Source organism: Limanda limanda, chromosome 3, assembly GCF_963576545.1.
Source record: "Limanda limanda chromosome 3, fLimLim1.1, whole genome shotgun sequence".
Lineage (NCBI taxonomy): Eukaryota > Metazoa > Chordata > Actinopteri > Pleuronectiformes > Pleuronectidae > Limanda > Limanda limanda.
Window position 1 is genome coordinate 6,177,416 of NC_083638.1, and position 27,520 is coordinate 6,204,935.

The 27,520-nt window shown below is 41.5% G+C and overlaps 3 protein-coding genes across 3 annotated transcripts in view; 1 reads left to right on the forward strand and 2 right to left on the reverse strand.

Moving 5' to 3' along the window:
* Window positions 1-5,029, reverse strand: part of ddb1 (damage-specific DNA binding protein 1) — a 38,634-nt gene extending 33,605 nt beyond the window's left edge. The window contains exons 1-6 of the mRNA XM_061068208.1: window positions 4,884-5,029; window positions 3,462-3,610; window positions 3,002-3,118; window positions 2,521-2,742; window positions 2,243-2,357; window positions 1,645-1,742 (exon numbers count right to left, since the gene is read on the reverse strand). Of these exons, the coding sequence (XP_060924191.1) occupies window positions 1,645-1,742; window positions 2,243-2,357; window positions 2,521-2,742; window positions 3,002-3,118; window positions 3,462-3,610; window positions 4,884-4,944 (762 nt within the window). The 5' untranslated portion in view covers window positions 4,945-5,029. The remainder of the gene's footprint in view (window positions 1-1,644; window positions 1,743-2,242; window positions 2,358-2,520; window positions 2,743-3,001; window positions 3,119-3,461; window positions 3,611-4,883) is intronic.
* A 2,545-nt stretch (window positions 5,030-7,574) lies between these two features.
* On the forward strand, window positions 7,575-18,848 carry cfap70 (cilia and flagella associated protein 70). The gene is made up of 27 exons (XM_061068590.1): window positions 7,575-7,643; window positions 8,296-8,482; window positions 9,118-9,213; window positions 9,343-9,410; window positions 9,964-10,155; window positions 10,374-10,556; window positions 10,665-10,759; window positions 11,119-11,206; window positions 11,449-11,586; window positions 11,711-11,872; window positions 12,149-12,232; window positions 12,394-12,485; window positions 12,708-12,768; window positions 12,903-13,085; window positions 13,182-13,313; window positions 13,668-13,796; window positions 14,136-14,269; window positions 15,180-15,295; window positions 15,591-15,791; window positions 16,025-16,164; window positions 16,314-16,466; window positions 16,532-16,714; window positions 16,917-17,006; window positions 17,294-17,395; window positions 18,257-18,304; window positions 18,616-18,695; window positions 18,740-18,848. Exons 1-27 carry the CDS (start codon window positions 7,575-7,577, stop codon window positions 18,846-18,848), a joined length of 3,315 nt encoding a protein of 1,104 aa, XP_060924573.1.
* Window positions 18,849-18,921: 73 nt separating this feature from the next.
* On the reverse strand, window positions 18,922-26,744 carry LOC132998844 (uncharacterized). The gene is made up of 3 exons (XM_061068591.1): window positions 26,263-26,744; window positions 21,398-21,866; window positions 18,922-19,032 (listed from the first exon to the last, which is right to left on the reverse strand). Exons 1-3 carry the CDS (start codon window positions 26,706-26,708, stop codon window positions 18,922-18,924), a joined length of 1,026 nt encoding a protein of 341 aa, XP_060924574.1. The 5' UTR covers window positions 26,709-26,744.
* Between the last annotated feature and the right edge of the window lie 776 nt (window positions 26,745-27,520).

Sequence of the window (27,520 nt, forward strand, 5' to 3'; positions counted from 1 at the left end):
ATTGATCAACAGATACGAGCCGCTGCTCAGGATGAGATATCTCAAGGCTGTGATGCATTTCAATCTACACTTAAGGTGCATTTTATATTTCTGACTGTGAGGACAACTTTGTGGTGCAGCTAAACAACACTCTGTGCAACTTGCATATTTAAAATCGAAATTTTGAGATTTTATAGACTCCAACTTGTACTGCGACAAAATGACTACTATGTGACTCCTTGTTACTTAAAAACTAAAGGAAGAAAAAGAAGATTCTGTTAATTGTGATAAAAAAAAACAACCTTGGGACGGATATTAAACATGACAGTCGAGACATTGAAATTACAAAAAGCTCTAAACATTTGATTGTGACATTTCTGCAGCGAACAACATAGCTGACAGCCATTCAGGTACAAACAACAAAAGCCTTCAATAGAGATCATATCTCTGCCGAGGCCTAACAGTTCTCTTAAATTCAGTCAAGCTGCACAAAACTTCACAGATTTGTTGTCATAACGCGTCATGCTGCATATCAATGCATATCACACCCCAGGAGTTTTTGCGTTATATTGCTTCAAATAGTAATTATACAAACCAACCAATAAACAAAAGGACGGGGGGGGGGGGATCATATCCTTGGCAGAAGTAATGAGCACCGACATTAACGTTTATCAAACACTTTATAAAACACGTACTTCATACCTCAGTTTAAATATAGGAAACATAACTATCTCAGCATGAAGTATCTCATTCTCGTGCCTTTTATCTACAGCAGGTGGATGAGGGAACATTTTCATGTGCTACTGAGTCAGAGATTTAATAGATATAACAAAAAAAGATCTGATTGTATCTCATAATTGTCAGGTTATTCAGAAAAAGCTCATGTTGAATAAAGAAGGATCAATGACCCTTTATCGGAATGAGAAGTTAGTTATCAACAAAGTCATTAACTCACAAAGACATTTTCATCATGAAGACAGATCAAAACTGTGCCCCTCTGAATTAGAAGCTACTACATCCAAATAACTTCAAGTAAAATTACTCCTTTCTTTTCCAACATTTGGCACAAACGAGTGAGAAAATATTCTCTACTTATAGAAGCAGGATGTTGCTGAAGAGCTCCTTTGAGCTTTGTCGAATGTGCACGACAGCACAGACTGCAACTTCATCTTGATAACACTAAAAGCAGCGGTGTATATGGAGATTAAGTCATCATCACAGCAGTTACAAGCCTTCCTTCAAATCCAATTTCAACATCAAACACAAGATTTGTGACAAAAAAAATTAAATGTACACGTGCACCTCAGGGTCTCTTAAATGCAACACAAAATCCTTTTTAACTCGACACAATTTTGCCGGGGCCTCTACTACCCACTTAACATGAGAGTGAATTTTACCCGTCAAACAGAGACAGTCCAATTATGATGGTTTGATGTGTGTGTATGCCTGACAACACAGATAAGAGGAGAAACCTATGACGCTAAATTTCATCAACCTTGCATGAGAATTTTCAAACTTGCTTTGTGTCCTTTGTACAGAAAGGGTAGTCGTTGGGCTGAGACACGTGATACACACCCTTCAATCATCTTGTCTCTTTAGATGATGACACATAAATGTTATAATCTCATAAAAAAGAGAGCAAAAGCTTTTATGCGATGTCTTTACCTTGATAGTAGGAGGAGCAATGGCCAAGTATTTGTCTCCGTTGTGGTAGGTGATGGATTCCTGTCCTATGATTATAGCTCCACCAAATGGCTCTGGCACTAAAATACAAGCACATGAACAAGAGAGTAAAAAAAATGCTGAATCTGCACAATTTCAGGATCAAACAGTTTGTGGGATTTTAAACAGGTTGATGTTTAAGTATGGCTGAAACTAATAACATTCTATTACCATATGTTACCGCTTTATTATCTACCTCTGGGTTTTTAATTGATCAATTCATCACCAACTGCATTCCCTCCACCTTGCTGAGCCTCTTTTTTATTTCCTAAATGTTTAAAAACCCAGAAGGTTCAGAGAGGAAAAATCTATGCTATACTAATTTAATCTATATTAAGTGTTGGATATACAGATATGGCATTTTCTCTTGCGAAGGGCTATTAGACCAGTAAGCATTTATAATAGGCCTATATTCTGAAAAAAATAACCTACTGACATCCATATAAAACTAGATGACAAAATCGTGACTGCAGTACTTTTTGTGCTACTAATTTCTAATTGTTTACTTTAGCTATTCTACTTTAGTATAAGCACCGATTACCTGGGATGACCATTGATGCCTCAGCCTCCACATTCTCCTGTTTCCAGGGGCCCTTGTTGAACTCCTTCTCCCTCAGAGAGACCTCATAGGTCTTCACATGGCGTCCCTGGGGGTCCTACAGTTCACAACAGAACACCAGGTTACAACGTTAAGGGAGGAGTATAAACAAAATTAAGTCATCCTCATCATTCAACTGCTTTCACACAATACGACAACATATCGAATTTACGAACACCTAACACACACTCCTACGTCCATGTGCTTCTCCCCTCCTGTACCTGGTAGATGAAGCAGACCGTTGGAGCCTGGCAGCCGTACAGGAAGTGCACATCGATGACCTGCAGCTCCTCCAGTCTGATGTTAAAGGCCTTGAGCTCGCGGTTGTCCCGGTCCAGTGGGATCACCTTAAACAGCCCGTCATAAAGCCGCAGACCAATCATGCGGCATTCTGGGTCGACAATTCCGATGATGCCGGTCTCAGAGGGACGTCCAATACGATCCTGATAGAAAGAGCATTTGGTTTGGAAATGTTTTATGCCAGTGTACCAACATCTATTCCATGTTTTATACTCAAACCTGAGAACTGAGAATTCCACTTATGACCATGAACGAAAAACTGGTGTATTTAATCAAGGTTAATGGTGGAAATTCACAATATACACTCCTCTTTATATGAACTAAAGGTAAAACACCTGAAATCCATGTGTTTGTTGATTAAATATTACAGAATAGTGCATCTTGTTTTGCGGTCCTACCCACCTGGACATTTCCGTGGGCACGTGTGATGATGTCAATGCTGTCTCCATTCTGCTTGTATTCTAGGATGCAGGCGTTGTACTTGGACGTGAGAATGAACAGCAGGTCTTTGCTTTCACCCTGAACAAATACAAAGAAAAGACACTGAAGTCGTCAAAGAGCAAACATCCATCAGCCTTATTTTGCTTCAATCAACAGAGTTGAACAAGCTGCAGCAGTGGCATTGATTATATGATCAATCTCAGCCGGCCTCATTTGAAGAGACAGTCAAACAGTGTATGAATCCACCTGTCTGCCCTAAAACAACTATATTATGGGATTAATGTCAATTTATTCAAAATTCTCTGTTAGTTGCTATTTTTCAAATTTAAATAAAAGGAAACCAGGATTATCGACTTGAACAAATTGAAAAACATTTCATTTAGTTATTCACTGTACATACACACATACTCAAAATGCCTACCTTGGGCCGGAAGAGCTCCATAACAGCAATCTTTCCATACATGCCCACTTCCTTGACGGGCCTCAGCCCCTCTGGTGTGACCACATAGATCTCCAACCGTGTGTTTTTGGCTATGAGCAGATTGAGATCTTCTGCAGACGTGAAGTGACCTGAAAAACATCAACATTTAGATTTTATCAATTAAAATGAGAAAAAAAGGAGGATGATGAGTTCAATCGATTTGTCATGAAATCACATCGTAAACTACCTTTTATTTTAAACATTCAATACTAATACAATTTGTGTGGAACAGAGTAAACAAACCAAATTCATTTAGCCACAACAATAAAATGCACTTCTTTTAAATCAGAATTAGAAGTATTACTAAAAACAACACGATGGTCAATCGGGTGTATAAAAAAATATATACATTCCGTCATTTACCAGTATGGTTTTTTTTGCTGTAATTTAAATAAAATTTATGACATCATCTGTACATCTTGGATTCATCAGTATGTTCTAAACAAGAGTGGAGAAGAGCCAGAGAAGCCTTTTCACAGATATGGGAACAGACAGTGGTCATCTTATCATATTATCACAATAACTAGGGACCAATTAAGGTTTATACAGATGCGAATGGTTAGTTCATACTGTTTGTGCAATGCAAATTCCATATTGTACTCATATATCCTAATGAGTACCTCAATCTACACTAACCCATGTTTCTTCATTAGCTCTTCCTGTTTTGTATGCAAATCTCGACCTATAAATTAAGTGGAAGCTAAAGATGTACATATATAGATATAGATGCATTGTAAACAGTACAGCAGCAGACGTACACAGTGTCTATGATATATAAATACTCAGGTTAAGTACAAGTACCTCAAACGTGTGTTCATGTGACACTAGTGTTAAAATGTGTAGTTACACGTACACGTGGACGTTAATGCAACTGGAGCGAACGTGTAACTCGTGTGCGTTTGGTTTTATTAACGGTAGCAACACCTGCTTTTTTTTACATGTTGTGTATTTCCCGGCCCCGTTACATCCTAGGACACCTTATGTGTGTTATTATTGTCCCAGCACACGTGTCACAGTTTAATGTAAACAAAGTGTTATATGATTAATAATGATTATGGGGAAACGAGCCTCTGATCTGATCTGGGGGGGACAACCAGTTCAACCGACACCAGCTGAACAAACAAGACCCGAACCAGCGGTTTGCTCGGCTCGGCTCGGAACACAAACACACAACCGGGACGTGCACATGTCATGACCCACGCACAGTAAACCAGCAGCTAATGACGCAAGCAAACATTTGAGTTAGCAAAACAAAGGCTAGCTGCAGCTCCGGGCCTGGCGTAACGCGGGAGCTCCGCAGCTAGCACACAGGTGGCGAACGGTTCTGCGGGAAAACACACTCAACGCTCGGCGGGTATTTACCGGTGATGCAGGCGTTCACCGCCGTGGGTTTCTGCGCTGTTACCACGTAGTTGTACGACATTTTCCCAAAACAACACACGACAAACACCGGAGAAGTGTTTTGATCTCACACGAGTGACAAAATCATTGATAATAACACTCCCGGAAGTAGTTAGCTGCTGGAGCACGGAGCATCAAAGGCTAGCGGTGACCCGGCGGTGGAGCGCCCCCTTGTGACGGGGATGACACTTTACATCAAAGATGTGAATCAGGATCAGAATGTATTTATTGCCGAGTAGGTTTACACCCACCTGGAATTTGCTCTGGTTGTTGTTGGTGCATACAATGAACATTAAAACACAATAAATATCACACACATAATAAAAAATTAAAAAAATATATAAAATAAAAAGATATAAAAAGTAAAGCAAAAAGTGAAATGCAAAATATAAAACAGGAGACCAATGTCAATTTGCAATATGCAATGTAATGCAATATAATATAATATGTGTTAATGTAACACATCCTTGAGGTGTGGGGGCAGGATAAAAGTCCAAGTCAGGTGGATATTATAACACATAGTACAAGTTACACAAAATTCAACACATTCTACTACACATTGGAGCTCAATAATACAAAGTAGATTTTGTCTGAGAACAATATTTATTGCAACTGATGCACACACAGTGAAAACTACATATACAAATATGCAATAACCATATGTACACATGTGCAATAGGTATATGTAGACATGTGCAAAAACCATACATACACATGTGCTACAAATGCTCACACACACAATGTACAAAATATCAGCTTCAGTCAGTGAACATTGTTCAATCTTCTCAAATGAAATGTGTGTAAAAATCTTATATATACAGTCTATGGTAAAAACACATGGGTTTTTATAAAGTGAGTGATTAGAAAACATCAGAGGAGCAGAGTCACAGTTACAGTAAAGGCTATAATCAGAGTTTGTCCTTTTGAGCAGCGCATAAGTAAACTGAATGAATGTAAAATCAGTCTGTATCAAAAGGTTAAAGGGATAGTTCACCAAGAAATGGAAATTCACTCATTATCTACTCATCACTAAGCTGATGGAGAGGTGGGTGAAATGTTTGAGTCCACGTAACACGTTAGGAGTCTCAGGGGTAAACAGTGTAGCCGCTAATTCCAATACAATTGAAGAAATTTGTGAATTATCTTCTGACTTTAAAAAAAACAATTGTAAAATAACATGCCTCCATTCTGCTTGTGTGGTTTTGTACAAATGTCCGGATGCCCTGACATTGAAATTCGATTAGAAATAGCGTCATTTACACCGTCAGCTAGCTAAGCGGCTTCAGGTTTAAAACACGTTGGAAATTACATTGTTTCGAGTCGAATATGAATGTCGGGGCTTGCGGACACTTTGATGACATCACACAGGCAGTATAGTGGCATGTTGTGTTTTATTATGTCTGAAGATAGTTCACTCATTTCTTTAATTGTATTGGATGCGGCTGCTACACCCCTGAAACTCCCAAAGTGTTTTATGGACTCAAACACTTCACCCACTGCTCCATCGGCATAGGGGTGAGTAGATAATGAGGGAATCTTTGTTTTTGGATGAACTATCCCTTTAAGCTGAAAAGATAACGCTTGTTTGTGATTTACCTTTTAACTTCACCCAGGCTTTATATAATAGAACACCTCAAAGGATTCATTAATCAAAGAATTCATTGTTGTCAGTTTGCTTAAGTGTCACAGTTTCAGTGGTCATCACTTTGATCTTTTAGACTGACTGATTTTAGATTTATACGATCTGCAGAGAAGAATGTGTTTCAGACCTGAGCAGATCTATTAGTCTGTGTGTACTGATAGTGATAGCACCACCTAGTGCCAAATTAAGGTAGTTCTCATTTACAACTTTATTTCGATTTACATAAAATTGTCACAGTGTCTATCTATCTATCTATCTATCTATCTATCTATCTATCTATCTATCTATCTATCTATCTATCTATCTATCTATCTATCTATCTATCTATCTATCTATCTATCTATCTATCTATCTATCTATCTATCTATCTATCTATCTATCTATCTATCTATCTATCTATCTATCTATCTATCTATCTATCTATCTATCTATCTATCTATCTATCTATCTATCTATCTATCTATCTATCTATCTATCTATCTATCTATCTATCTATCTATCTATCTATCTATCTATCTATCTATCTATCTATCTATCTATCTATCTATCTATCTATCTATCTATCTATCTATCTATCTATCTATCTATCTATCTATCTATCTATCTATCTATCTATCTATCTATCTATCTATCTATCTATCTATCTATCTATCTATCTATCTATCTATCTATCTATCTATCTATCTATCTATCTATCTATCTATCTATCTATCTATCTATCTATCTATCTATCTATCTATCTATCTATCTATCTATCTATCTATCTATCTATCTATCTATCTATCTATCTATCTATCTATCTATCTATCTATCTATCTATCTATCTATCTATCTATCTATCTATCTATCTATCTATCTATCTACACCTGCTGGTCTGTCAGTCAGGATATTTCAGATTGTACTTGAACGCACCAGCATGTGTACTGTCGCCATGGAGACGTGAATCTGTTTATCTGAAGGAAGAGGCTAACAGCTAACTGCTGAATGTTATTCTGTCGGCAGTGTTCACAATGGAGACCCCCAAAGAAGAATCAGAAACATTCTTTATTGAAATCAATGCAACCTGTGGAAACAACCTGGTGAGTCTGAGTTTAACTGTCGTTTTAGAAGGATAAGTGACAAGTTAGCTCAATTTGCTAACGAACATCTCCATCCACTTTAAATTATGTTACCAATGCAACAGAGGTTTGGGAATGTGCATATTCACCTTGAACTCGCTAAATAAAAGATCAATTAAAAGAAAAAGCAAAATGTATGATAACAAAAGTTCTGCGTTATTCATCTTCAGACTTTTTGTTTAAAGTTGATTTTCTATGACATACAGAGATCTCATGATTTTAAGGGTGATTTAAGGGAAACACGCCAAATCTGCTCTTGTAGTTTATAATGATCTGAAAATATGTGATCCCCTCCAGAGCATTTATGGAAACTAGTTCCTCATTATCTTTATTTTTTTCTTTTTAACGAGGACACAGATCAAAAGTTCCTGAGGCTCAAAGTCTTGTTTGATTTCATAAGTTGACCCAGAGTAGTGAGTGATCCTTACACCCTGTGCTGTAGCTGATGGGACTCATCTATTTCATCATCAAATGTTTTGGATGGATGTTCAAAAAGATGTAGCTTGAATGCCTCGATCAGGGTCACATTGAAAACGCTGTACGATCAACTGAGGCTGTGAGAAGACTGTCCACACCTCATGTTTTCTATTCTGTTTCTCCGCTTGTTTTTCAGCAAGGGAAAAAGGCCGACATCTTCCAGAGCTTTCTGCAGGTTGAGGTGGACAACGTTCTGCTGGGAGAGTCAGAAAACAAGCAGTACGACCCTGAGGAGCAGCGTGTGAACTACGACCTCACCTGCAACTACTCCTGTCGTGATGACGCTCAGGGTCTCAGTCACATGGTCAACCACCCAATCATATGTAAGTTGAGGTGTTTCATTCTGTTGTTCTTGTTATTCCACAGTGTCTCCTTGATATCCACACTTAGCTTGGGCTGTTATTTCAAATTGATAGGAGATTGCACACATTCTCCAATAATGGAAAAATACATCCAGTGAATAAAATGCTGATCCATTTTTTATTTTGGGAAAAGAGTTAGTTTTATATTACTGACCTACAACCTGTCATTATATTAGTTTTTATATCTTTGCTTACCAGAGACTTAAACCCAAATCTCCAACAAGTTTAACTACCCAACTAGTTAATGTGCATGGAGTTAATTTATTATTATTTTACTGACCTACCTGACCAAACAAGCCAATTAAAAGAAAGTCCCATTATTTAGCCTTATTGTTAATTTTTGTGAGACTAACTAATATACTGGTCTGCAGATATTCTGTTTGGACACAGCAGGTCCAGTCACCATGAGTCGCAAACTTAGATTGGGGGACAAGTCAATTGCAGCTTAAACTTAAACAATTATCCCTGATCCTTGTAATAGCATTTGGAGTAATTTGCTGAGTGTCGAATGAAACAGAAGAAGGCCTGAAGTCCTAATGCTCGGGACTGGCTTCAATTTCCACTGGATTAAACTGTGTGGTTTTTTTTGTTGTCAGTGACAGTGAGTGAGTTCCAGCCCGAGGAGAAGAAGGTTGAGGCAAAGATGGTGGTGCTGGGCCAGGCTGTGGTCGACCTGATGCCGCTGCTGCAGGGTACAAGTTGTTCATGTTAGAAATCATGTTCACAACATGTTCGTATTTTATAATAACACTAACTGGTGCAGCTGTGGAGGCCATGAAAGAAAAATCCTGTGAGTACATGACTTTCTTCTTCTTCTTCAGGTGAGTGCAGCTTCTCCGTCACTGTCCCATTGCATCCAGGGATCTGCCCCCCCACCCAGGAGTCCAAGGTTGTCTGATTATATATTCAATAATTAATAATATTTAATAATCATAATGTATCACTCATTAAATAATATCACTCAGTTATTGTCAGGCACAGCGGGAGATGTCACATCTTCTGTATTATTATATATTTTCTACAGTTTATAGCAGAAATAAGTGTTTCACATCGTTAAACAGTATTAAAACATTTCAGGACTAAGGCAATACAAAACAATACATCAATGTTGGAAATAAAATGTTGTATGAGAATTTATAAAGGTTCACATGGAGTGTCACTTGTTATCTGCAGCCCTTTCATATTATTTTCCGAAATGCTTGTGCTCTATCACAGGCGCCAAATAAAGGAGGTACTGATCCCAAAGCAGGAAAAGAAAAGTGCAGCCAGGTGTGCAGGATAAGGATCCACGAAAAACACAATTGTTTAAAAAACAATAATTAATTGGTTGTGTGACCGTGGGTAGAAAAACTCCGTCACAGTTTAAAATCGTTAATGACATTTGTAGACGATACAATTGTTGATAAGCAAATCAAACATCGTCATCATTTGACCCCTTGCAGCAGTCGACCCTGGACGTGAGTGTCAGTGTGTTGGCTCCAATTCTGTCTGAGGTTGAACTGTCGACCTCCAACCTGCTGAAGGTCACCCTGGAGACAGCCTACGCCGTCCCTGAGTCCTGGACGCTGCTGTCTAATGCCGCCCCAACTCCCTCCACATTCACTGCTGCCCTGGAGGTCCCAATTATGGCTAAGGTGAATGCTGCACTGTGTTTGTAATCTGGCTTCTTTGAGCTGTTTTATAATGAACAATTTGTAAAGTGTTAGGAAGTGTAGCCCTGAGATTCTACCCCTTCGTGATCTAAGGTAGTGATGCTGTACAACGGTCATGGTGAATCAAAATGTAACAGACATGAATGTTTCCAGGATTAAAGCTTTAACCAATGTGTGTATACTCTTCCTCTAACTTCCAGAAAAATAAGGCACTGGTGTTTTGTGATGGGCAGCTGAAGCCAGGGGGGCAGAGGGAGGTGAGCGGCAGACAGAAGAAGAGGCCCAATCAGGCCTTACTGGTCCAAGGAAACCACTTCATGCCTGGAGTTTATCTCCATGAAGAGCCCATCGAGCAGGAGGACGGCGAGCTGAAAGGATTTGAGGTAATTGTGGATCCGGCCTCCGTCTGCTGCTTCAACGTCTCATTGATCGATTTGAGCTGTTTGCCACATTACTGTCGATTAACTGTCAAGGTTTGAATGTTCCTACAGGACCTGGAGTTTCGTAAAGAGGCAGAGAGCACGAAGAGCAGGGTGAGCTGGGACTCAGAGATGTGCTGCCTCCTGAATGCAAACGGAGCTGCCAGGTCAGTGAAACACACAACCCGCCTCTCCTCTCCTCCTCCTCCTCCTCCTCCTCCTCCTCCTCCTCCTCCTCCTCCTCCTCCTCCTCCTCCTCCTCCTCCTCCTCCTCCTCCTCCTCCTCCTGCTATCTGTCCACCATGCTGCCTGAACGCCATGTCTACAAATAGATTATTCTGGAAAGGATATTTGATCTTAAGACTATGCCTGAAAATTTTAGGATTCTATTAGGTTATATTTGACAACTTGGTTTCCCCATTTAAAAATATTGAAGTCAAATCCCTGTAAAAGAAAAGTGGTAAAATAATGGCTCAGGAGAACAGTCTGAGAAGATGTTTATCAATGTTTGTGACTCTAACTTCAGGCTGAGACAGAGGATCACAGAGAGCAGACTGTGGCCAGTGGAAATCATGAGCTCGGTGGCTCCTCAAGCAAAAGCAGGAGGCAAGCAGGTGAGAGAGCTTTATTAATCAAAGGATAGGTTTGGAAATATTTGATATATTATTCAGTAGTTTCTTCTCCATTTTGCATTGGCTCTGTGTCGTTAGCTCTCTAGCTTAAACCAGATCAGAGTAATGGACGACAACCCTCTTCAATTGTTTCAGGCAAAAGCGCATTCAAGTTCAATGGAGGTTAATGCAACATTTTGTGAAATTTGTCCTTTGTCGTGTGTTTTCTTTCTTGCCTTGTGTAGCCGGCTGAGGAGACCTCAGAGATCCTCTCCCACTGTGTGGCATTTGTGGATATGGGGCGGCTGCTGTATCCCGGTATCAGCCGAATCCGAGGAGCGTACAGTGTCCATGCCTTCTCCGAGGCCGAGTTGCTGAACAAGGTCATACAAATTCACACGAGGATGTGTACTGCACTTTACTGAATATACTGAATCAACCAAACACTGCTTCCATAGTGTTTCCACTTCAACTAAAGAGAGTTTGTCTTCTGTCTTGTGCTCAAAGGCCAAGAGGAGTCACAGTGTCTTAAAGGAACTGGAGAAAGCTGCATCCAAACAGATGAAAGCTCATGCCAGCGCCGCTGCCAGCGCGAACAAGGGAAAGCCAGGGAAGAATACGGATGGAGCACAGAAGGGAGTCAAGGAATCAAAGGATCCACCCAAAAAGGTGAGAAAGGTCCTCAGTAGGAAAACATGTTACCTGTTAAAAGACAGTTTAATTAACAGAATTCCTGGGAAATTTAAAATTATATAAGATATAAACTGTAAAACTAATTTTCCAACCAGAGCAAAACCCAGTCGTTGATTTTGTTTAACCTTTCACAAACAATTTCTTCTGGATTCATCAATGAAAAACAGATCAGATTTTCATTCTTTCAGTTTCACAAAGTACAACTTCTGGAAAATCTGTTAGTTTAAAGTAAAAGTTGTGTTTGTTTGTCAGCAACCTGCCAATCCGGTCAAGGCGGCTCCAGCCGAGAACGACAGCCCGACCGAGACGGAGCCGAACGGCCACACAGACCAAGATGTAAGTTTCCATTAAACAGCAGCAAAACTGAAATCTGTGTTTTTAATCAGGGTTCATTACAGATTGAACCATCGCTTGTGAATAAATGAACTTATATTCACTTTACCTGCTTACTGTCATACTTTTGACTCATATTGACACCTCACTCCTCTTAATGACAGACGTATTCTGAATCAAGAACCTACCTCATCATTGAGATATCCTTGGAGAAACCACTGGTGCCCGTAACCTCTCCAGAGGAGCTGGCCAGAAGGTAACGTGTTACATAAATCCAGCATCCTGTGGTCACTGAGCTTGACCCTGTTCTATTGATTATGATGTTTCTGGATTGTGGCCCTGAGCAAATCAAACTTTAGCTATCAGAAAATGAACTGTTCAATAGTGGCACGTTCATACATTTCTTCATGGCCCTGTGGATTTCTTTCCGACTGTGAAACACTAGTGGGTGAGAATGTGTCTCTGTTTCCTCCTGCAGGGTGAAGGTATTGATCCCACCCAGACCTCCACCTGTAGATGGTCCTCGCAAAGCAGCAGAGGTAAAACACACACACACAGTAACACAAACGTGCCAAAAACACTCGTACACAAAGATAATCCACGCACATCAGGGGAGTGGTGCTAACTTTCTGTACATTCTTTAACCTCTCTGCGCTGGTGTGTGCTCCTGCAGGCTGTGGCGGAGTTCCACAGGCAGGTGGGCAGCGTGGTGACCCAAGTTTCAGACCAGTATCGGGAATTATTTGGAGGAGCATGCGAGCCGTCAGAAGACAGCAAACCGGAGCAAGTGGCAGTTCAGCTGATGGGAGCGCTCAATGTCTCTGGGAGATACTTTTCCTTCAAGGAGCAGATGAAGGTCAGAACAACTGCATACAGCACACAGGGGAAACTAGCAGGAACCCTGAAAGTCGTCAATATACGTGTGTGTCTGTGTGTGTCTGTGTGTGTGTAGCATGCAGTGGTGAGGCTTGTACGTGACAAGATGGCGAAGACAGATCCAATCACTGACCCTCAGGATCTGAAGGCTTTCGTTAGTAAGCTCTACGTCTATCTGCAGGATGAGATGCACATCGCCCTCAACAAGGTATCACACACACATACACACACACACACACACAAACACACACACACACACACACACACACACACACACACACACACACACACACACACACACACACTCAGTTATGTCTTCAGGACATAACATTGACCTATAATGATTTCAAGACTTTTTCTAAACGTAACCGTACTGACAACTAGCCTGAAGCCAAGCTTAACCTGAAACTAACCCCGGCTTTAACACTTCTCGTCACCTTAAAATGAACTTGGTCTTTGTCCTCATAAATAAGATAAATCCCCATAATATGACAGTGTTAATTGATCTGGTAGATATTACATACATATATATATATATATATAATCGCTTTCTCCTCTCCAGATTTATTCAGAAGCTGTTGATGACGATTCCAAGGATGAATTCCAGTTGAGTTCCTCTCAGCTCAGACATTTTGCAAAGGAAGCTCAAGTGACTGGGGATTATGAGGAGGCTGCTCATTACTGCCACGAGGTACGACAACATGCCCGTCCGTCCCAATGCATCCGCTCCGGAATCAACAATAAATAGAGTTGAAAAGCAAGATATAAGCTAAACAGAGCAGTGTTGGAAGATAATTACTCAGTATTGTACAAGTGCAGGTACTGTAGGGCTTCTGTTTGTTTGTATCAGTGTGTTTGTGCGTGTGTGTGTGTGTGTGTGTGTGTGTGTGTGTGTGTGTGTGTGTCTGTGTGTGTGTGTGTGTGTGTGTGTGTTTGTTTGTGGCCATGTCCTGCCGCAGCTGTGATTAGTGCAGATATTGACAGTTTGGTGAAATAACCGAGTGCTGAATTTTGTCTTTTTCTCCCACAGCTCGTGGTGAGGAACCCCGATGAGCCCTCCCACAGATTTGAGTGGGGGGGTCTCTGCATGCTGACTGGAGACCACATGAAGGCTAAAGAGTGTTACCATGATGCGGTATCCATCCAGCAGACACATCAGCCCAGGTTAGACACGGCCCAGTTCATCTCAAACCCTGGTGTCAAACTTTAATCTAGTGGTTGCTGTTTTGCACGGCTGCATGATTGTGTCTGAAAGAGCAGTGAGCAGAACCCTGTCATCATTCTGCCCCAGTCTGGGGTTCATTGAACTTTTAAAGGCTTTTAACTTGTTTCTTTGTGGATTTCTTTTTGTTGAGAGTTTTTATTTTAAAACAATTCCCAGAGAAGATATTCTCTCGTTTGGTTTTTAGATTCCTGTCTTTGCCTGAGTGTGTAGTCTGTTTTTTTTGTCCTTGTTTTCATCAGTGCAGTTTCTCATCAGTGTGGCGTCAGTTTCTCAGTGTTTTCAAGTTTTGTTATTCCCCAGACGTCGTTTTAGTGTTTTACTACAAAGTTTCGTCTCATTTCTTCTCCTTCTGCTCGAGAGTTTAAGGCACCACTGCTTTCTTGATTGCCAATCTGTGCAAAGCCCATTAATCAGTTCATTTAATCTGCCCTTGTGTTGAGTCTACAATTGGGTCCTCACCTCACCTCTGTCCAGAGCCTATATACTATCTATCATGAAGATTTATCCATCACAGATACTAAAATAATATTAGGTGTACTGGCATTATATAACAGGACATTATAAAGATACTTCCAGTTTACTGGTCCTCTGCTCCCAGTCAGGGTTATTTAACATAAACTAAAATGAACAGTTAAAGGCTCTTCCCCTGCACCTCATCACGTATCTTTTATTAGAGATGTTAATTCACTTTTCATTTCTACATTGGAAACTGTGTGAAAAGGAAAATGTTGAATCAGCGACAGCCCATCCGAACTCCACTGGAAGGCGACTCAGGAGTTATGTTTAACCTGGCATCCAAATAATCTGATGCTGAAAATGTAAATGTGGATCCTTTTCTTGTTTCCGCAGCCTTATGATGTGTGGCGTGATGGAAGCAACGTATGAACGTTACACGGAGGCTCAGACCTTCCTGGAGCAGGCCACGGACATAAAACCCCCCAGTGTGGTGGGCTGGACGCTGCTGGGTGAGATGGAAGTTTAATACTCGCTGCTGTTTTACCTGTGAACCTGCTGCTACCAACCCCTTCTGTCGAATCTCTACCCAGTTAGCATTCACCCAGTATGATGGACGCGCCTGTAATGGTCGAGCTTCACAGGAACTTTTGAATGTTGAGTCAGTGTCCTGTTTTTAAGCTTTTCCAGAGAAAAACATCACGAGTATTCTTAAACTAGTCTAAAGCAGGTATTAAATATGTATTCCAATCTTTAAAAAACATTTCACTATGGTCTGTCTTCATGTTCTCGTGGTCCGTTGTCCAGGTTTCCTCCATGAGTGGCAGAATGAACCCATCCTGGCTCAGAGGGCTTTTTTGGAGGCCAAAAAGCACCTGATTGCAGTCATAGAAAAGAAGCAACCACAAGCCGCGGAGCTGAAAAAGAAACGAAAAAGCCATAAAACCAAGCATGTGGAGGAGGTGAACACAGCCGCTCCTGTGTGTCAGACTCCTGATGTAAATCCAGGTGAGGAGACCCAAGAGAAAAAGAGAGAAGGAGTTCTCACACTTCATTCCAAAGGCCAGAAAAACTCAAATGTAAATAGAAAATTCAATGAGAGAGTAATCCTAATCCCTGCTGTGCTTGGTTTAGCTACATTGTGTTGGCAAGAACCATCTGAAGATAAGGCCTGTGTTATCTTTTGTGTTTTTCGTACACTCTCAGTGCACTCGACAATATTATTGTGTTTTCTCTCCCAGATCCAGAGCATGTTAACCACAACCCAGAGAGGCACAGAGAGTCTTCTGCAAAAAAGCCCATCAACAGTTCTGACTCAGAATGTTCCACCACCATTTACATAGAGGCTGTCAAGTTCCTGCTGAGGAACAATGCACTGCAGGTAGAAACACACTCAGCATTGTGTGGTTTGTTAATAGCCACTGGTCAAATATGTAGATAAGAGGGTCCCTTCAAGTTTATGTTCAGTTCCAACAAAATCAAAGTATAAAAAATGCCAGTTGTCAGCTGACACGGTCGTGTTGTCATCAGATGGCAGGGCATGCTCTGTCCCAGGAGCTCCTGTGTTCAGACAGAGGTCAGAGCGCCTCCTACCTCCTTCATCTGGCCCAGCTGCAGCTGCTCAAAGCTGACTACTGCAGTGCTGCTGCCACCCTCAAGAAGGCACTGCTTCAAAGAGATAAGGTACTCTCACACACACTCACACACACACACACTACTGGCTGCATAATGTGTGGTTACCTGTAAAGGTTTGTCTCCCCTGTGAGCAGGATGCAGACATATGGGCTCTGAACGGTCACTGCCACTTCCTGCAAGGGGCCTTCAGGGACGCCCAGGAGAGCTATGAGCGGAGCCTGCACTTACCACAGCAGCCGTCCGACTCTCACCCTGTTCTCCTCCGCTCGGGATCCATCTACCTCCTGCATAAGATGGTCAGATACTGAGACATCATGTTATAAATGTGTGTGTGTGTCATAAACAGAGCACTGTGCTATAGAGACAAGACAGAAATCACAGTTATCCTCATTAAATGTGCATTTAAAGCTCTTGATTAAATCACAAAACACCATTTGTAAGCCATTAACTAACTGAGTAACTGAGTAACTGAATCTCTTTTGTGTTTTTAACTTTCAGTTTGAAAAAGCCAAAGAAGTCTACCAGCGGGCTTGTGAACAGTCGCCCTCCTGCCTGACGTGGCTGGGTCTGGGCACCGCCTTTTACCGGGTAAAGCTCCACTTCCAGAACCACGATGAAAATGATATCAACTCAATATTTAAGTTTATATATATAAAAATGTAAAATTGTTCAGATGTGATTAAAGGAGGGTGAGTCTTAGTGATAACACTTGTGAAATCCTCAGTTGCATGTTTGAAGTACAGTTGTAATTATGTGGTAGAAAAAAGCCCAGGTTTATCTTGTAAGTACTCAGAACTAACTTGGATTCAAGATTTGTAACTACTTTTATTAACTTTGAAAAGAAGTGAGCCGTGGTTGTGTTTGTGTTTGTGTAGTTGGAGAATCTGTCTACAGCCGAGGAGGCTTTGACAAAGGCCAACCATTTAAACAACCAGAATGCAGAGGTGTGGGCCTACCTGTCTCTTATTTGCCTCAGGGTGAGTGATGAAAACTCTGAAAACACATAAGCTACGTCCCAGTTCAGTTGAAAAAAAAAGACCAATGGGTCCACATGAAGTCGTTCTTTACCCAAATATGGGAGCACAGCCTGTGAGTCTTGTGCTCCCACAATCCTGCAGAGCAAGTTTAGTTCGACCTTCAACTCCCCCTCAAAGGACACTCGTGTGAGTGGGCTGCGTCTCTGCAGGAATTCAGCCCCTGAACTGGGCCACAGTTTAAAGGGACTCTCACCTTTGTTGCATTTTTACACTTTTTTTGGATAAGGTTAAATTGGTATTAATAAGGTAATGACACTCTAAAATGCAAGACAGACCCACCAGGAGTAAAAACAAACAATTATTTCACTATCATAATATTTAGTAAAAACCTCAACCAATAAAATTCTTCGGACCGAAGGACCTTATTGGCCGACAGACCTGTCTGTTTGCTGCATGGACATGCAGGTTTTCCGTCTGCTTCTTGTGGCGCATTCGGGCCCGTCATCATATGTGAATGTAAATGTATATAACTTACCGGTGCTTCTGAATCCGAATCCATTGCTTTGGTAAACAAAAACTCACGTGCGTGCGCGGAGGCAGTAGGTCGTAAGTCTGCTTGTAAATAAAGTTTCTTCAAAAAATAAAAACACCGGGATGGTTGTAAGTCTGCTTGTGTAAATAAAGTTTCTTAAATAAAACACCGCGGATGGGAACGAGGGGGTGGGGCATTGGAGAAAGGCGGGATGATTTGAATGTGCTGTAATTCTCAAATGCAACAAAGGTGAGAGTCCCTTTAAATCCACTTATCACTTCTGTTCCTCAGGGATTTTATCTAACATGTGACGAACCATTTGTTTTCAGACCGGCAGACAAGAGGAAGCAGAGCAGTTTTATAAGTTTGCAGTGAGGGTGAGTAGTGTGGTGGTGTCAAAGTATTTGATCTGTGTTGCATTTTATTTGTTTCTAAAACAGCAAAAACAAAGCTTTTCAATTCCTCGTTGAGTCGGTAAATAAACACATTTAACTACAAGAGAACATGTTTTCACAGATATTCTCTTGCTTTTGTTTTCTGGTTACACAAACACATCTGAGCCTCTGTGTTTATCCTTCATTTTGTCATAATGTTTTCATTTGAGTGAACGTGTTGCTGTAATCATTGTTTGGGTTTTCATTTTTCTACTGACTCACAAAAACCTTTCTTCTCTTTTTTGTGTGGTCAGTTTAAACTGCAGAAGACGTTTCTCCTCACTGAGTTCAATGAGCTGAAGAATCAGCTCCGCCTCAGTCGCCTGGTGCTACGGTCATAACTGTCCCCTGTCCCGGTGAGAGTGTCTGAGTCCCCAGATGCTCCTCCTCCTTCCTGGATGGGAGTGGAGTCAAATATCTGGATTGGAGCGGCTTCCACCCCAAGCCTCCAATCATCAGGAAGAATCACCAAGGGATGGCAGTATGAATTCTGTCCAGCTGTGTCAGGCTGTAAATCAAAACTGTGAAGAGCTCACCAAGCTATGAATATTATAATTACATCAAGAGATAATATTGGTGTTTGCTGACAAGAATTGTTTATTAGTTGAAAGTCCTCTTTTTGTTATCTTTGTTTCTTTGTTTGAAATAGCACCCTGTTGCTTGCCTTGTTGGTTAGTTCATATAACCTGCATTGTCCTTTACAATCCTACAACCAAGTTCATGCTCTGGAGCAAACTTTGTAAGAGGGTCTTAATGATTAAACTGACGTGTACACAGTTTGTATTTAACAGTTTATTTTGCAAATGAAACAAACATTCACGTAATTGATCACGTTTTCCTGCAAATCAACGACTAAGCCAAAGCCTCAATAGTTCAAGTTCAATATTAACAGTGCAACACAAACTCAAAGCTCCACACAAAAAATTACAAATACATATAAATATGCAGAATAGTTTTAAAAAAAATTCATAGCATTATAAAAAGGAAAGAACAAAGGGCATGTGGTGACAGAATACTGACAGAATTGTGTGCTACGGTTTCAAGCTGCATGCGTGAAGAACAGAAAACAGAGAGAGAGAAAGAAGAGATGGCTAGCCCGGACTTTTACCACTCGCAATTGGAACTGGAAGGAGTTCGCCAAATGCTTTAGCTTTAGTCTGAAGGAAGTAGTTACAGAGTTTGTTGTTATTATCTTTACTTGTTAAGTACTGATGCTAAACTGATCTCCAGGGGGAGGAGAGGGGTTGGCTAACCATCATTTTCATGCAGATATTTTTTGTTTATTCTCTTTATACACTGCTCAAAAAAATTAAATTAAACACTTTTTTATCAGGGAATTGCATGAATTCTATTGCACTTTTTCAATAATTATCTGGTCAGTTAAGTAGCAGAGGGGGTTGTTAATCAGTTTCAGCTGCATTGGTGTTGATGGAATTAACAACAGGTGCACTAGAGGGGCAACAATGAGACGACCCCCCAAAATAGGAGTGGTTTTGCATGTGGAGGCCATTTCAAGTTTCTCCCTCTTGATCACTTCGACTGGTTTTCCATTAGTGTTGGCTTTAGCTAGAGTCATTATCTCTACTGGGAGCATGAGGCGATTTCTTAACCCTACAGAAGTTGCACAGATTGTCCAACTCTTCCAGGATGGCACATCCATGCGTGCCGTTGCAAGGAGATTTGATGTGTCTCCCAGCATAATCTCCAGAACATGGAGGAGATTCCAAGAGAGAGGCAGTTTCTCTGAGCTGGACAGGGCCGTAGAAGGTCCTCAACCCATCAGCAGGACCGATATCTGCTGCTTTGTGCAAGGAGGAACAGGTTGAGCACTGCCCGAGCCCTACAGAATGACCTCCAGCAGGCCACTGGTGTGAAGGTCTCTGCCCAAACAGTCAGAAACAGACTTCATGAGGGTGACCTCAGGGCGCGACGTCCTGTAGTGTGCCCTGTGCTCACTGCCCAGCACCGTGGAGCTCGATTGGCATTTGCTATAGAACACCAGAATTGGCATGTCCGCCACTGGCGCCCTGTGCTTTTCACAGATGAGAGCAGGTTCACCCTGAGCACCTGTGATAGACGTGAAAGGGTCTGGAGAAGCCAAGGAGAACGCTATGCTGCCTGCAACATCGTTCAGCATGACCGGTTTGGTGGTGGGTCAGTGATGGTCTGGGGAGGCATATCTATGGAGGGACACACAGACCTCTACAGGCTAGAGAACGGCAGTCTTACTGCCATTAGGTATCGGGATGAAATCCTTGAACCCATGGTCAGACCCTACACTGGTGCAGTAGGTCCTGGGTTCCTCCTGATGCACGATAATGCCCGGCCTCATGTGGCAAGGGTATGCAGGCAGTACCTGGAGGATGAAGAAATTGATGCAATTGAATGGCCCTCACGATCACCTGACCCAAACCCGATAGAACACCTCTGGGACATTATGTTTCGGTCCATCAGACGCCGCCAGGTTGCTCCTCAGACTTTACAGGAGCTCACTGATGCCCTTAGACAGATCTGGGAGGACATCCCACAAGACACCATCCGTTGTCTCATTAAGAGCATGCCGCGACGTTGTCAAGCATGCATACAAGCACGTGGGGGCCACACAAGATATTGAGAAGCATTTTGAGTTGCAGAAATTGAATTTTGGCAAAATGGACAAGCCTGCCACATCACTTTTTCACTATGATTTTCGGGGTGTCTATAAAATGTAGCCCTCTGTAGGCTGAAAACTTTTATTTCCATCAAAGATGTGGCATCCTTTTGTTCCTGAGACATTAAACTGTCCATATCAGTATAAATATCCAACATTATTTTTTCACGATGAGATCTGATGTGTTTTCAAATTGTTCCTTTAATTTTTTTGACCAGTGTATTTGTTCCTGTGTGGACAGAAGGATAGATTTATTGAACATTCAATTATTTTCTTTACAGGAACAGTATGAATAAATTAAAATTTTTCCAAGATGTAAGTAAAACATTCTTTTTCTTGTTTTTTCCTTCTAAGAGGGGACAGGACGGGGCGGGCAAGCTTCACATTGCGGTCATCATCTGTACAAACTCTGCGATGTTGACCTGTCCGTCTTCATCAATGTCTGCTTCTCCGATCATCTCGTCCACCTCCTCATCTGTTAGCTTCTCTCCCAGGTTCGTCATGACCTGACGGAGATCTGCAGCGCTGATGTAACCATTTCCGTCCTTGTCAAATAACCGGAAAGCCTCACGCATCTCCTCCTCGATGTCTGTGTCCTTCATTTTTCTGGCCATCATGGTCAGGAACTCCTGGAAGTCGATGGTTCCATTACCCTCAGCGTCCACGTCATTGATCATGTCCAGCAGTTCGGCCTCTGTGGGATTCTGGCCCAGCGACCTCATGACCGTGCCGAGCTCTTTGGTGGTAATGGTGCCGTCACCATCCTTGTCGAATAAGGAGAAAGCCTCCTTGAACTCTGCAATCTGCTCCTCTGTGAGTTGGTCAGCCATGTCGATGGGTTGTGTGCTTGTTGATCTGTGGAGGCAGAGTGTCAGAATTGTTGCTTTTTCACATGTTTATTAACAGCACACATAAACTTAATCACACACAAAGCAGACTAGCTTTCCAGCTTCGCCCGGGCGTCTCTCAGAGAGTGTCTGGGATCCTCTCCACTGTCTGAGTCTCTGACTTCCTGCTCGAGGCAGCGAAGACGCTGCCTTTTAAACGTGAGGACCAATCAGCGAAAGGCTCTCACCTGCGCTGATAGGTCCTCTGTGGTGCAGGTGAGGGGGCTCTCCCAGCCCATAAGTGCGTACAGACTGTGTTCTAATGTTGACATTGTTATTCGGGTCCTCACTTCCGTGTCTGACCCCGCCCCCCACATTCATTGCCTCATCCTATTGGTCCACAACATACCAACAAACATAAGTCGCGTCAAGTCTATTTTTTCCACTCGCGTATCGCGGCAGGAAACACACTGAAAAATGATTTTAAACGATATTAATGACATATTTTATGTGATATAAATGATCAAATATGCATCCCATACTTTGTATTCCCCGTCTGTGGTCCTGGAGCTTTAATTTCCCCAATTTTCCCAATCACATAATTAAATGTCCCCCTCTGCCCATCCACTACAAGCACACAAGCAGATAGACAGAGAGAGAGAAAGAGAGGGGTGGTGGGGGGGCTATGAAGACTATCATCATTTACTTGGTTTGGTGAAAGCAGTCGCGGGCTTAGTGGCGCTGACAAATGCACGTCCCGTTTGAACAGCTTTGGCGTCCGGTGTAAACCCGGCGTTACATATTGATATTGAAGAATAACATTTGTTATAATGAATTGAACGGAAATGTTTTATATATCAAAAAGGTAAATTCATAAAATAAAAAAAAGATATGTCGGTTTTAAATATTGATGTCGACGCATTTTCCGCGTCGACGTCATCGATGACGTCGACTAATCGCAGCAGCCCTAAGTGTAACACCACACAATGACAATTTTGTGTAATTTGAATTAATTTTGAACTAATTAAATCAATTTGAATTAAAGTTGTACGAATTAAATCAGTACTTACAGACTAATAGATCTGCTCAGGTCAAAAACACTCTCTCCAGTTTCTCTCCAGATCGTATAAATCTTTCAGTTTGCAACAGTCTAAGACATCAAAGTAATCTATGACCACTGACACTGTGACACATTCTTTGATTAATGAATCCTTTGAGGTGTCCTTTTATATGAAGCCTGGGTGGAGTAAAATAGTAAGTCACAAACAAGCGTTATCTTATCAGCTTAAAGAGATAGTTCATCCAGAAATGAAGGTTCCCTCATAATCTACCCATGCCTAAACCTAACCCACGTTCTCTCTGCCTAACGCCGGGTTCACACCGGACGCGTAAGCGTTAATCCCTAGCGCGCCGGCGCTTGGCTGTTCACACCGGACGCGGTAGCGACGCCAAAGCGCCGGCCGCGCAAATAATATCACATACTTTTGCTGTTATCAGCCTACATTAAAAACGGCATTTAGTAATTTCAAGCATATACTTACTTGTTGCTCCAACATTAACTGCAACAGCGTCCTAACATGTGTCTTTTTTGGTGTTGTCTTTATACAACATGTGCCGAGGATCATACAACTCACTGTACTTTAGCACTTCAATTAGTAATTTAATGTTATTCATCTTCAAGAACTTCGCTGTTTGCTCCGTTCGATGTCGGGTGTCGAGGGTAAATAACGTATTCTCCACTCAAGCCTATGTGGAGAGAACGAAGCAAGAAGAAAATCAAATATATTGTATCGGACCGGGTTCATGTTTATGTTTGGATTTGACGTATGTTCAGTAAAACACTGTGTTGAAGGAGCGTTCCGATATCCTGAGGGTCAGTGAAGGGGTCGGGGTGGGACATTTGACTGTTTGGACCAATAGGATGGGGTTGTTGGGGATGTCAGGCCCTTATTGGCTGGTTTTGTTGTGGATCAGGGGTCAATGAGGAAGTGAAGGGTTGTTGATGTGTGCAAGTGACAGAGTAAGAGCGAGAAGTGCACATGTTCGTGTAGATGATAATAAAAGTAACAAAAAGCAGACAAAATAGTAACGCACAGTGACTTGGACGAGTAACTTTAATCTGATTACTGGTTTGGAAATAGTAACGCGTTAGATTACTCGTTACTGAAAAAAGTGGTCAGATTAGAGGAACGCGTTACTAAGTAGCGCGTTACCAGCATCACTGATAGACAAGGGGGAGGAGTCTGTGAGAGGCAGCCTATAAATAGAGGAGCCCTCAGTCAGTCTTGCTCTGAACGTTGTAGTGGAAGGACCTCACAGCACAGATAGAAATATTTAGCTTTTTCACGTGCCTAATAAGACCTGAAGAAGACACAAGAGTAGCACAGTGACATGTCGCGTGCTCCATGAAGGTAAAACTGGTCTCACTTATGTAAACATATCCATTTATTATTAAAAAAATCTATTGAGCGTCTAAGGAACTTTGTGCACTGGATAAAACCATCAGATTTGCAATTATGAAAAGTTAAAATGAATAACAGTTCATTTCCGCGTCTTTAAATCTTCTCCAGTTCTTTTAGGAGCTCCCCGAAACTGGTCACGTACCACGAACACCTCTCCTTCACCTGCGGCCTGGTGACGTTCCCGCCAAATCCAATAAATGCACTCTAAGGGCATAGGGACATTATGTTGTGATCACACTGCCACTCCCAGTGTGCTCGAATTGTTTCAAAAATACACATAAACAACAAGTCAAAGATTTACGTGTGCACACTTGAACATCACTTACAGCAGGAGGGCAGGCCTCAAAATCAGTGGCTCCATCCCCGATCATCACCACGGTCTTGAAGCCGTATTGTTCCTTCAGCAGGTTGATGACCTTCCCCTTTCCACCGCTCTCAGCTGTGGGCTGACTCTCATCAAAACCAGCATATTCTCCTGTAAACACACAGGATGCACAAGTAGAAGTTGACGCCCAAGAACAAGATGACAAGAGACAGCTTGAGATGAAGGAAAAGTCTGTTTTTGATATCACCAAATATCTCTTCATTTCATTCATAGAGCGAGCACAGATTTCATTCCTACACTTCTTTGGTTGGTAAATGGTTTTGTATTTGCATAACGCTTTTCTAGTCTGATGATGACCACTCAAAGCACTTTACAGTACAGTTTTACATTCACCCATTCACACAGTGCATCTATCCCAGCACTTTGTTATTCTATGGGGGCCATTCAGGGTTTAGCATCTTGCCCAAGGACACTTCGGCACGCAGATTGGTCAGACTGGGGATCGACCCGCCGACCTTCAGGTTGGAGGACGACCACTCTACCCCTCAGCCCCCCTATGTTTAAAAAACAAACTGGTCCACTCCAGTAAGAAGGGAGAGTCAAATATCTGGATTGGCTTCTAACCCAAGCCTCCAATCATCAGGAAGAATCACCAAGGGATGGCAGTATGAATTCTGTCCAGCTGTGTCAGGCTGTAAATCAACTGTGAACAGCTCACCAAGCTAGCTAATGAATATTATAATTACATCAAGAGATAATATTGGTGTTTGCTGAGAGTCAGACAAGAATTGTTTATTAGTTGAAAGTCCTCTTTTTGTTATCTTTGTTTGAAATAACACCCTGTTGCTTGCCTTGTTGGTTAGTTCATATAACCTGCATTGTCCTTTACAATCCTACAACGAAGTTCATGCTCTGGAGCAAACTTTGTAAGAGGGTCTTAATGATTAAACTGACTTGTACACAGTTTGTATTTAACACTTTATTTTGCAAATGAAACAAACATTCACGTAATTGATCACATTTTCCTGACAGTGCAAATCAACCACTAAGCCAAAGCCTCAATAGTTCAAGTTCAATATTAACAGTGCAACACAAACTCAAAGCTCCACACAAAAAATCACAAATACATATAAATAAAATGCAGAATAGTTTAAAAAAGAATTCATAGCATTATAAAAAGGAAAGAACAAAGGGCATGTGGTGACAGAATACTGACAAGATGCATGCGTGAAGAACAGAAAACAGAGAGAGAGAAAGAAGAGATGGCCAGCCCGGACTTTTACCACTCGCAATTGGAACTGGGAAGAGTTCGCCAAATGCTTTAGCTTTAGTCTGAAGGAAGTAGTTACAGAGTTTGTTGTTATTATCTTTACTTGTTAATACTGATGCTAAACTGATCTCCGGGGGGAGGGGACAGGATGACTAACCATCATTTTCATGCAGATATATTTTGTATATTTTCTTTATATTTTTTCCTGTGTGGACAGAAGGATAGATTAATTCAACATTCAATTATTTTCTATACAGGAACAGTATAGATAAATTAACATTTTTCCAAGATGAAAGCAAAACATTTTGACTTTTTTTTCTTGTTTTTTCCTTCTAAGAGGGGACAGGACGGGGCGGGCAAGCTTCACATTGCGTTCATCATCTGTACAAACTCTGCGAAGTTGACCTGTCCGTCTCCATCAGCGTCTGCTTCTCTGATCATCTCGTCCACCTCCTCATCTGTAAGCTTCTCTCCCAGGTTCGTCATGACCTGACGGAGATCTGAGGCGCAGATGTAACCATTTCCATCCTTGTCAAATACCCGGAAAGCCTCACGTATCTCCTCCTCGATGTCTGTGTCCTTCATTTTTCTGGCCATCATGGTCAGGAACTCCTGAAAGTCGATGGTTCCATTACCCTCAGCGTCCACCTCATTGATCATGTCCTGCAGTTCGGCCTCTGTGGGGTTCTGGCCCAGCGACCTCATGACGGAGCCGAGCTCTGTGGTGTTAATGGTGCCGTCACCATCCTTGTCGAATAAGGAGAAAGCCTCCTTGAACTCTGCAATCTGCTCCTCTGTGAGTTGGTCAGCCATGTCGATGGGTTGTGTGCTTGTTGGTCTGTGGAGGCAGAGTGTCAGAATTGTTGCTTTTTCACATGTTTATTATCAGCACACCGGGCGTCTCTCAGATAGTGTCTGGGATCCTCTCCACTGTCTGAGTCTCTGACTTCCTGCTTGAGGCAGCGAAGACGCTGCCTTTTAAACGTGAGGACCAATCAGCTTACAGCTCTCACCTGCGCTGATTGATCCTCTGTGACCAGCACGTGTAGATAGATAGATAGATACATAGATAGATGGATACATATAGATAGATACATAGATAGATAGATACATATAGATAGATAGATATATAGATAGATAGATACATATAGATAGATAGATATATTGATAGATAGATACATAGATAGATAGATACATAGATACATATAGATAGATAGATACATAGATAGATAGATACATATAGATAGATAGATATATTGATAGATAGATACAGATAGATAGATAGATAGATACATAGATACATACATACAGACAGACAGATAGATATATTGATAGATTAATACTAGAGCTGTCAGTTTAACGCGTTATTAACGGCGTTAACGCAAACCCATATTTACGCCATAATTTTTTTTAACGCGAGTTAAAGCAGAGCTGCAGCTTCAGTATCTGTGTTCGGATCCAGTCTGACCTGCTCTCGCTTTTTGTTTTAATATTTCGCCAACTAAAACATATATTTTTAAGCTATCGTAGCGTCCCTGCTTATACAGGACACGGAACTTCTTCGTGGTTTAGTAGCTTTTATTATCCTTTTCACGAACATGTGCACTTCTCGCTCTTACTCCGTC

Coding starts and splice junctions, on each gene's coding strand:
- LOC132998844 (XM_061068591.1), bottom strand. CDS start 26,708: ATGGCTGACCAACTCACAGAGGAGCAGATTGCAGAGTTCAAGGAGGCT. Junction 21,867..26,262: donor GTACAGATGATGAACGCAAT/GTGAAGCTTGCC, acceptor CTGCCTCCACAG/ATCAACAAGCACACAACCCA. Junction 19,033..21,397: donor TTGTACAGATGATGACCGCA/ATGTGAAGCTTG, acceptor ATATGAACTAAC/CAACAAGGCAAGCAACAGGG.
- cfap70 (XM_061068590.1), top strand. CDS start 7,575: ATGGAGACCCCCAAAGAAGAATCAGAAACATTCTTTATTGAAATCAAT. Junction 7,644..8,295: donor CAACCTGTGGAAACAACCTG/GTGAGTCTGAGT, acceptor CTTGTTTTTCAG/CAAGGGAAAAAGGCCGACAT. Junction 11,873..12,148: donor CAAAGGATCCACCCAAAAAG/GTGAGAAAGGTC, acceptor TTTGTTTGTCAG/CAACCTGCCAATCCGGTCAA.